Source organism: Guyanagaster necrorhizus (genome assembly GCF_019112545.1).
Source record: "Guyanagaster necrorhizus MCA 3950 unplaced genomic scaffold BT62scaffold_5, whole genome shotgun sequence".
NCBI lineage: Eukaryota > Fungi > Basidiomycota > Agaricomycetes > Agaricales > Physalacriaceae > Guyanagaster > Guyanagaster necrorhizus.
In genome coordinates this window covers 1,438,032-1,449,089 of record NW_025064884.1, presented here as the reverse complement: position 1 = coordinate 1,449,089, position 11,058 = coordinate 1,438,032, and the positions used below count along the sequence as shown (strand labels likewise).

The window sequence follows — 11,058 nt, the reverse complement described above, 5'->3', positions numbered from 1 at the left end:
TATATGATATTCTTCATTGCAGTTCCGTATCTCCTAAATCGATCCAACAAACATACTGCAGCTCCTTTTCGGATCTAGGTGTGCATTGAGCACGGCGCGAACTGGTACCAGTTCTTGAAGCTTGAAGGTAAATAGTAATGAAATTTTCAATCAGGTGTACGCCACGTTTGAGCCTTACGTGCGGTATGGCTCAGCCATTGAGGCCACGAAAATGTCGTAAAGTCATTTTTGCTCGATTATCCATAACGTAACATTGTTGGTTACCAGTATATATTTTACATTTGCTCGGAAATGTGGCAATTTATTTAAATAATGAGGTGCGCGTCGCGACTCGGCGCGAAGCGGTATTTGTTTCTCGCAAACAATCCCAAAAAATGCCCGACAGTTCCTATTTCTCTCCCAGCACCAGCGCTCATCCACAAAGGCTCTTCCTTGTGTTGGGAAGCGTAAAAAACTCTCCAAACCCTTTATTTTCGTGCGAAAATCTCTTTGAACCGTCCAGAATCCAGCGATATCGAGCTTTGTGCCTATTTCTCAGCAGTGCATTCACCGTTGCCTTGTGGCCTCGTCTATCGACCGGGATCCTCGTTCATGTCGTCTTAGGGCCCGGATATCTTTATAATTTTACATGGGTCTCAGTCTGTGAGCCCGCCCCAATTGTTCAGGAATTGCGCGTGGAGAAGGCAACACAATATAGGATATCGGAAAATGGCACCTACTTCACTGAAGAGGGGACGAAATCAGACCATGCAGAATGATGCGCAAGAAGCAGTCGAGGCGAGGCGCGAGGCTCTAGTTGAGGAGAGGCAGAGACAGCTGGAGAGTATCTACGACAGACACGACACTCTGGTGCGTCGGCCTCGCCACCGACTACTCTGGCATTCTTTCTGACGTCTAATAGGTCCGAGAAGCATTTCATATGGAAACATTTACTCTGATGCTTGGATATGACCCCAAGGCGAGCAGTCTGTTTACGATGTGCGTGTCAGTAGCATTGACCCCTTCATGTTTAGGAAGCAAAGGCAGAGCAGACAGGCGTCATCAACGATGTACGTAGCTCTGTATCTTGAAAACGCTTGGATGCTAACAGTATGTCACAGTACAAGGCTCAGTTTGACCTTCTTAACACTGCGGGTCCATCCTCGGGTCGACGAACTCGGAGCGAACGACGGCAAGTCGTCACGGCTCCTACATACGTGTCTCGAGATTCCGTCGAGAAGGGTAAAGGAAAAGCGAACAGCACTACAATATGGGACATTCTGTCGACTGCGAGACCGTCTCCAGTGAAAGGGAAAGGGAAAGAAAAGGCGTCCATGTCTACGGTCTCTGCACCTGCTCCCACTGGAAGAAATGTCCCCCCAAAGGATCTCCATTCGATGGCGGATGTTGAGATGGATTTCATATCACCTTCAATTAACAAGAGCAGGAAAAAAGCAAAGTTTGGGCCGTCTGAAATTACCGAGGGACCATCTGTTGTAGGATGGCGTCATACGAGCATTTCAACAAGAAAGCACGTCGGAGGCACATCAAGTGGGGAATTAGCGCCTACGACCGGGAGGCGTCTTCGGTCGCAAGATACTACCTCTGCGGTTGCTGTTGCTGTTGCCGCAGATGCTCCTCCAGAAATAGGTCCGTCTGCACCTGAACCAGTTTCTGTCATCGGACGTTGGCATAACGCTATGGAACCCTCGTCAACACCACGAAAGCAATTCCTAGGTGGCTCAGGTTCAGAGGTCGTCCCTTTGTCCGGAAAGTGCCTAAACGCTTTGTCCAATGGAGTTTCAGTCAGGAAACGGCCTAGAGAGGAATCGGTCGCAGAGAGCTTGACCGGTAAGTCCCCGGCTACGATCTCTACAAGAGGCGGCCGAGCATTACCTGCTCGTGCTGCAGCGCATCGGGTTTGTTCTATCTACCTTCGAGTTTACTTCTAGCTAAGGTGTTTATTGTAGGTGACAGCACCACCACCAGCACCACCACCTTCTCCTTATTCCAATATCAAACGCGTCAAACTCATTGTCCGCCGTCCTCCGCCATCATATTCTAATCCCAACCAGCTCCCGCCACCTCCAAAACATGGGTCTTCGATCTCTGCCTTCTTGTCCTCATATACGACGATGGATCATAAGGATGTCTCTACTCGTGTTCTGCAAGGATCAATACGACACGACGCGGAAATTTTGGAGCGGGCGTCCAAACTGAAGGAAGAGGGCCGATGGTTTTACAGAGCCGAGGAAGAGGGCGATATCGCTGAAGACTTAGAAACACCCCAAGGCCCCGAGCGAACGACTAAGGATGTGTGGGACTGTTGCATCGAGCAGATCATAGCGTTGGGTCAAGCAGAGATCAAGCGGCCTGTGGGCGCACAGATTGCTTCTCAGATTGCCTCCAAGGTGGAAACATACTGGGAAGGGCAGCACGCTAAACGGGACAAGAAACGCGCACAGGAGGAGAAGCGATTAAGAGTCTTGGCGAAGCAGACCATCAAGGAGGTGACGTCTGCATGGGGTAAAATTGTGTTGGTATGTATATCCGACTTCTGCCATCTCTCTGCTGCTAATTCTTATTCTAGCACATCCGTCGTCAAGAGCAGGTGGAACGCGAGGCAGAAGAACTAAAACGAGGTCATGAACATCTCGATGCTATTCTAGATCAATCTGGGCTGTTGTTGGAGACACAGCAAAGCAGTCTTGCCCGTCGCTCGCGTAGCACATCGAGCGATGGACTCAGGATTTGGGGTTCTGAGGGTAGTGATTCGGACGATAGTGAGGGTGATGGCGAGGCAGAAGACGAAGACGGTGGTGAGAGCGGTGAAGAGGAGCCCGAACAAGACCAGTCAGATAGTGGTGAGGAAGGAGACGATGATGTGGACGGTGAAACGACTGCTCTGCTTGGGGGAAATCAAGATACACCAACCTCTCAGAGTATAGAGGTATCTCCGACGTCATTAACTTCAGTTTTGCCTTCGAAAGATTCTGTTGCGCTTGATGACGCCGTAAACGACGAGTCTCTGATGCTCACGCTCGAAGACTTGCTCATACTACCAGAATCCAGTCCCCCTGCAACACTAACGTCATCATCGTATCCACTTGGGTCGCCTTCGCTTCCATCATTACTCAGTGTGCAAGCCAGCGAGGCGCCATCCATGGATGATTCTGTAGCGCCGTCAGACTATGCTGAAACGGTTCCATCGTCGTTATCCGTTGAAGCGTCTCCCCGGCAATACGAGAGACACGCCTCGGCTCAACCTCTTACTGCCTCAGAGGACGCGCGACCGGCAGAGGTTCAAAGCGCTGCCCCGGCGATAGATCTACCCTCTTGTGAAACTCAAGTAGAAGGCACGATCGATACACTTGATGAAGTCTCACCACAGTCCGCGTTGGATGAGAAAATGGAGGTTAATGGAGCGGATCCGTTCGCTAACGCCATCAGCGATGAAACGTGTCCTTGTGAGACGAACACGGACGCGGGAGTCAACGGCACGGAACCGCACGCTGCACCACGGGATGAACCGGAGGAAGAAGAACAAGAATTGCCAAAATTGCCCATAATTCCGGAGTATCTGAAGCCTTTTGCGGTAGCTCCGGTCGAGTGGGATGCCGATGCACCGATCAAACCTCCATTGCTTCTTCGTGGTGTATTACGCCCGTATCAGCAAACAGGGTTGGAATGGTTAACGACTCTCCATCGCAACAACCTTAATGGGATCCTTGCAGATGAGATGGGCCTTGGGTTCGTACTTTTATGTGATGCGGTTGAATACTAAGGTAACAGTTCTTTCCGTTCAGAAAAACCATCCAGACGATATCATTGTTGGCACATCTTGCTTGCGACCGTGGGATATGGGGTCCTCATCTCATCGTAAGGGACGATTCGTTGGTACCTCTGTAAATTACTAACATGACGTCTAGATTGTTCCTACTAGCGTTCTTCTGAATTGGGAAATGGAGTTCAAGAAATTCCTTCCTGGTTTCCGGGTCCTCGGCTACCATGGTACGACCAAACGTCGCAAAGAGCTTCGTCAAGGATGGAATGACAAATATCATTTCAACGTTTGCATAACGTCATACACCCTGGCGAGTCGAGACGCCCATATATTCAAACGGAGAGCTTGGTACTACATGATTCTGGACGAGGCACATATGATCAAGAATTTTAGGTCACAAAGATGGAACATCTTGTTGATGTTTCGGTCCTTTCGTCGTCTCCTCCTAACCGGAACTCCACTCCAGAACAATCTGACTGAATTATGGGCGCTGTTGCAGTTCCTAATGTCGGGATCGAACTTTGCGAACCTGAAAGAGTTTGGAGATTGGTTCTCTAGTGAGTGCAGTTTGTTGTCTGTTCCTCTGCAAGCGTCGTTATAACGATATGTTCCGTTTAGACCCGTTGGAAAAGGCGATAGAGATGGGGAATGCTCACGATGACGAGACGATGCAGCGTGTCTCCAAGCTGCACACGGTTCTACGCCCGTACCTCTTGCGCAGGCTGAAGCGGGATGTTGAGAAGGAGCTTCCTACCAAGTTTGAGCATCTGATGTTATGTCCACTGTCGAAACGCCAGCGATATCTGTACGACGAGTTCATGTCAAGAGCCCACACTCAAGATGCTCTCCAGTCTGGCGTTTATCAAAAAATTGCCAACATCCTCATGCAGCTCCGCAAAGTCTGCAATCATCCAGATCTTTTCGAAGTTCGCCCCATCGTAACCTCGTTCGCAATGACGCGGTCGGCTGTCGCTGGTTTTGAGATCAAGGAGCTTCTTATCCGCCGGCACTTACTAGCCGAGGAAGAGGAGTCTGTGAACCTTGATTTCCTGGGACTTAGGTTCATTGGTCAGCAGAACACTTCGGAATTTGGTGCCATGGAGGTACAGAACTTGGACGCGACATCCCGCCTGCCGTTTATCTATGAACTGCCTGGAGAGCCGCCTCCTAAGGACGTGCGCAGCATTGATGGGTTTCGTGCATACACAGCTTGGAAGACTCGGGCTGACAAGATCGCACATTGGACGCAAGTGGCATATGTGAATCGCCACCGAATCCAGATGTACCCTATCGCTAGCCGCGAGATGATCGCGTATGTAGGGAGCATCAACAAGCCCATCCTGCCCCTTCCTTGTATTGACCAAACAGCGTATCTTGATACTGTGATCACGACGCACAGGATGGTCAAGACCTACACTGAGCGTTCAGACGAAATGGCCAGTATCATTGATCATTTCGCCTTCGCGACGCCTGCTGTGGTTGCCCTTGATATTCCCCGCTTAGCCTTCCCTTCATTGTCGATCAATCAAATTCCTCGGGACTTCGACGCGGTGCTCCACAAGTCCAGCGCCAAACTACAGATCGCATTCCCTGATCCGTTGCTCCTCCAGTATGACTGCGGCAAGCTCCAGCAGCTAAATCTTCTATTACGGGAAAAGAAGGCTGGTGGCCATCGCGTGCTCATATTCACTCAGATGACCCGCATCTTGGACATTCTCGAGATCTTTCTCAACTTTCATGGGTACCTCTATCTACGTCTGGACGGGGCCACGAAAATAGAGGATCGGCAGTACATTACGGAACGCTTCAATGCTGATTCCCGGGTCTTCTGCTTTATTGCCTCGTCTCGATCCGGCGGTGTTGGCATCAAGTAAGTGTTGTCGATAATAACTACCAGTCGTTTTGCTCACGTCATCGCTATTAAGTCTCACCGGTGCGGATACCGTCGTCTTCTACGATAGTGATTTCAACCCTCAGATGGATCGTCAATGCGAAGATCGGTCTGTACTTCTTTGTTGTTGTTAGTTCTGTGGTTACTAATTAATGACCGTAGAGCCCATCGAATTGGCCAGATGCGAGATGTTCACATTTACCGATTTGTTTCACAATACACTGTCGAGGAGGCGATGCTGCGAAAAGCTAACCAAAAGCGATCACTTGATGACCTTGTGATACAGAAGGGAGGGTTTGACTGGCGGACGATTTTTAATGACGAGAAGGCTTTGACGAATGCCCTGGAGGAGTTTGATGATCAGGAGGATGCGCATGCTGCGGCTGTTGCTACGCGGGAGGAAGTTGCTATCGTCGGAGCGGACGAGGCGGATTTCGGTGAGGGGGAGGTGACACGGGATGTCGACAATAGGGAGAGTTCGCAGGTTGATCTTGAACCGCAGCCCGAGGAAGGGCAGGAGGAGGATGAGGAGGATGATGAGGGCGGTACTGTTGCCGACTACATGCTTGCCTTTGTCAAGCGGGACTATGACTATTTCAAGGAGTGGCGCGTCTGAGCCATCAGTACCTCTTATCGTTATTGGTTTCTACATGTACATCTCTGCATATCTACGCTACAAGCTGATGCTATCATTGGAATGCTATAAACAGTTTCATTTAGCAATTGCTGGTGGTGGTGCATTGCTTTGGAGTATGAGGGAGGTGGTCAACTAGCTCATTTTACAGTAAAAGGAACATAACAAAGCATACAGTAATACAATGGCAATAGCAATAGCAATACGATAATAAAGCGAGGAAGGTGTCTTGAATAATGCGAGTTTCAGATCAACGTCTCGCCATTGCTAGACAAAGTAGGTGTTCAGCAAAGACAAAAGGGGCAGAATATAAAGTACCCGGAGTGTATCCTTGATGTCTCAATTCCCCACTCTCGACCATCTGCATAAACCTCTTCATATTCTTTTCATGAGGCGCAAAGAGCTCGTTAAGCCTTTCTCTCGTGATTGGACCTGTCGGTGGTTCAGCGTGCCGAGCAGCGTCCAACTCGGCAAACGTGCGCAAGATGTCCCGCCTGTATGCGTCTACCGGTATCTGTCAAGCGTCGCCTCAGTTCTGACAAGCTTGATCCGTTTTTTATGTAAAAAAAAAAACATTTTTTTTAAACATACCGTGATTGCGGAAGATGGGGGAGAGACTGGAGAGGGCAATGTGGGAGGCGAGATGGGCGAAAGAATAGGACGAGCTGGCGATTGCAGCGATTCGGCGACGACAGGCGATGATACGGACGTCGAGCACCTGGATATAATAAATGTAGAATTCTGAAAGTTTGGTTCCGGTGAAACGGTAGGTGCAGGGGAGGGAGGCCTGTTCCTCTCGTCGATCCACTGTGTTATGACAGAGGGTCTGACTTTGAGAAGAGTCGCCCACGTCTGTAAAACCTGCAGGGTCGGATTTTTGTTGTCGTTGAAGAGCGTCGTAAGGTGCCTGATCTGTTCTGGGTTTAGCACTGGTGCCCTGTTAGGGTCTGTAGATCGAAGCAATGATTTGCGTGAGAGCGAGGCCGGATGAACTCTTTTTCAGCGACATGCCTGTGCCCGAGGTGCTTGCAGATCGTTTGCGTTCGATGGCTCTCCTTCGCTTGAACCAAGCCAGAAGAAGTTTGAGATCATAGGTTGGTTCAAAGAGCTGATCAACAAGTCAATAGCTATCAGAAATATTTTTTACTTTGTCTAGAATATACTTGTATCTTTGCGAGTAGGGCCTGTTGCTGTTCATAGCTCGGATTACGAGAGACATTGTAAAAGAAATCTACACATCCCCGGTTATCAAGGTGAGCACTGAATCAACTGTGAAACAGTTGGTGGCCTCACCTATCAGTATCCTGATTCCAGCATTAGAAAGTCGGACTCTCTTTTGGGTTGCCGAGACATTGGATGGTCCCGCATTCTGTGGAGCAAGCATGGAGGAGGAGGTAAAAGTTTGGGATGACATATGGCTTTGCTAAGTCAAGGTACACTCATTTATAAGATGATCCTCCAATAGGAACCCCCTTTATGTCAATTATCTTTTCAAATTTGCAGGAAATTTTTTCAAGTTTTTCAATGGTTTCTCCTATCGATGGCCATTTCTCATCGATAACGGCGGCCTTTGCCTCGTGGTGCGACTCGTGGCTTTGCTTCCGAGGATCTAAGCAAACCAAAATACCGGAACATCAACTTGTTGCCACTACCTTTCTCTTGTCTACCCTCTTCATGATTATGCAGCAAGTGAAACATTGCTTATACACTCACATTCAGACTTATACAGCCTTGTCACAGAGCTTGTCAATTCACTAAACAACCACCTCTCCAGCTTCAACTGTGACCATGCTCAAGATTAACTTCAGTAGTCTTCTCTCAGAAAACCTTCAGTGACCACCACAATGAAAGGTCATCTGTAGAGCCAAATTTTGCATTGAATGCAGAAATGAAGTCTATCATAAATTGGAAGGATGTGCTCTAAAATTGGGTGAAGGCATGGGCACCCCTAATATCTAATGATAATATGATGAGGTTGGACTCAACCTAGAAGAAGCATGGCAAACCTACAAGGTTTTTCCTGATATGATGCACACAGGTTCCCCCTCCCCCCCACTCAACCTTTGAACAAAGTATAAAACCAGTTCAACTCATGCTAGTTTCCTTCCTCAAAACAAAGTCAGCCCTGCGAATCACTCAAAACACGATGATTACAATGCGAGTCATTGTCGGATCCGCAGATTGTCGCGATGTCGTCTTTGTCCGCGGTGTCTGCGGATGCTTCAGAAAATTTTTGAAACGGAGTTTCCGGAGAATGAATTTGAAACGAGTCATCACACTCCTACCATTGCACCACCTCCCATGCCACAGAAAGCACTGTAAACTCGGAGCGAGTGCCTACATGTGGAAAGCTCTCCGACTCGCCCTACGCATCAGTTAGCTCCTCTGGGGTCAAAATCCATCTAAAACCCTTTCGGTGTTTCATGGTCACGCGTCACCACCTCATCGATAAAGGGTCCAGACTTCCGTGGGCTATCTCGATATCTTCGGATGTGAAGGCGGGGAACCATCCGTGGGCTATGCAGAAGTTGGTCATAGCCCATTGTGAGGGACGGTGCCTCCCTGCGCGCTTATTTCCTTATCTGTCGCAGATCTCCCCTCAGAACGAGCGCGCATATGTATTCTTGATTACCCAAGTGCATCACTAAGCGTTCCGACAGGGTGCCAACGAGACAAAAGGTGATCAACGGCGCGTTGAAACGTGATCCGCACAGATTTTGCGGTGGGGCTATGTGAACAGTCCTTTGTTTTCGACTTGGGGAAATTGATGTCCAGAAGTATTAAAGGGGAGGTGTGCAATGCTTTCATCTTCACAATTCACCTTCTTAACGATCTACTTCTAATTCTAATTCTTCATTACTTCTATCATAATGCACGCTGCGCAGATCTTTTCTCTCGTCTTTGTCGTTCTTCCCATTCTCAGCGACTTCCAAACCGCTCCTTCCACGGCTCTCGCTGCTCCCATAGGTAAGATCCCTCCTTTCATTACCGGTTTACGGGGCCGCTCTAACCTGTCGGCAGAGATTATCGAAGTCATACATCACCACCACCATCATCACGATGATGACCAGGGAAGCAAGGACATTACGCAGTTCCTAGACGAGGAGGTGTATGCTCAGGGCCGGCCTCACCGTCTCACACAGTTCTTGGACGAAGAGGCATATGTCGCGCCACCCCATGGCCACGGTCATGGCAAAGACATAACTGAGTTTACGGACGAGGAAGTGTATGCCGAAAGCGACCACGGTCATAAGAGCAATCTTATTACTGAGTTCGTGGATGAAGAGGCGTATGTCATGCCACCCCATGGCCACGGTCATGGCAAAGACATAACCGAGTTTACGAATGAGGAAGTGTATGTCGAAAGCCACCACGGTCATAAGAGCAATCTTATTACTGAGTTCTTGGACGAAGAGGCGTATGTCGCGCCACCCCATGGCCATGGACATGGCAAAGACATAACCGAGTTTACGAATGAGGAAGTGTATGTCGAAAGCCACCACGGTCATAAGAGCAATCTTATTACTGAGTTCTTGGACGAAGAGGCGTATGTCGTGCCACCCCATGGCCACGGTCATGGCAAAGACATAACTGAATTTACGAACGAGGAGGTCTATATCGAGAGCCACCGCCATCACGATGCTGGGGATAGCCATGTAGGCCACCGTGTCACCGAATTCCAGGATGAGGATGCGTACCTGGAACGTAACTGATTATTTAATCCCATGGTGAGTTTCTTGCGGCGCCTCGACACGACATGCGACCTGACTAATTTGTGTCTACAGATATTATGTGTGGTCTATTTTATCTTATTTATTCCTCCGGACTAGCCTTCAATTAGATAATTGCAAAGTGATGCGGTACTCCATATAACGCCCTCTTTATTATTATTATTATTATAGCTATCGTATAGTATTACTATACCTGGACGCCAAGTAGAACTTAATTCTAAATTTATAGTGTAGCATTACTTCGTGAATACAGTATGTGAATCTACAGAGGCAGTACGCGACTGGTTGGATCAGAGAAACAAATACTACTGCCGCCGACGCACCACGAAGAGGCCCCTGACTCTCCGTTGAGCCCGACAGAGAGATAATAGATCCGTGTCAAACTCCGTGGCTATGCCTGGATCTGAATGCCACGTTTTGTACAGAAAACGTCGATCAAACGCGGTGGCCCAAGGAGATACGCGGATTTGTGATGGGGAAGAACAACGTCATGGTTTGCGCCATTGATTAAGGATCCGCTATAAGAACTGATTGAGTAAATGCCGACAATGCAAGAGAGAAATTCTTATTTCGTCGAGACGCCGCTGATTACCGTCTAACTGGTATGGCCTTGATTCCGAGTAGACAAAATGAAACAAAGCGGAGCGTTTGTAAGCCACGGAAAAGTTCGAGTCATAGTCTGGGTAGACGATAATAAAAAAAACACACTCGGCAACTGCAATTGTCGGACAAGGGCTAAAGGATGAACAGAAAGACCAACGAAGGAAGTCACTACTCAAGAAACGTCAGGCTGCCAAGATTCTCGCTCATGCCGAGTGGAACATATTTCAGCAGGCTTGCGCCGATCCCAGTCTGGGAAACACCAGCGCGACTGTGGAGAGACAGGCAAAGCCAGATATCCATGAAGCACAAGAAAAGGTGGTCATGGCCTATGTCAATACTTACTGTTGTAAGTAGAGAGCAGAGTAATGTAACAGAGAACTAGAATTGGCCTCTCGAGAGAGAAACGTTCTACTTAAATACATTTCGTATTACTTCG

General features: G+C 48.6%; 2 protein-coding genes across 2 annotated transcripts; both read left to right on the top strand.

Moving 5' to 3' along the window:
• Nucleotides 1-350: 350 nt before the first annotated feature.
• On the top strand, nucleotides 351-6,713 carry BT62DRAFT_963532 (uncharacterized protein). The gene is made up of 11 exons (XM_043188691.1): nucleotides 351-849; nucleotides 902-958; nucleotides 1,014-1,049; nucleotides 1,101-1,898; nucleotides 1,950-2,519; nucleotides 2,570-3,729; nucleotides 3,786-3,858; nucleotides 3,909-4,320; nucleotides 4,382-5,633; nucleotides 5,689-5,763; nucleotides 5,817-6,713. Exons 1-11 carry the CDS (start codon nucleotides 709-711, stop codon nucleotides 6,268-6,270), a joined length of 5,028 nt encoding a protein of 1,675 aa, XP_043043480.1. The 5' UTR covers nucleotides 351-708; the 3' UTR covers nucleotides 6,271-6,713.
• A 2,445-nt stretch (nucleotides 6,714-9,158) lies between these two features.
• On the top strand, nucleotides 9,159-10,530 carry BT62DRAFT_992018 (uncharacterized protein; the record flags this gene model as incomplete). Its single annotated transcript, XM_043190318.1, has 3 exons — nucleotides 9,159-9,993; nucleotides 10,254-10,271; nucleotides 10,445-10,530. The coding sequence occupies 3 exons, from the start codon at nucleotides 9,159-9,161 to the stop codon at nucleotides 10,528-10,530; spliced, it is 939 nt and encodes a 312-aa protein (XP_043043479.1).
• Between the last annotated feature and the right edge of the window lie 528 nt (nucleotides 10,531-11,058).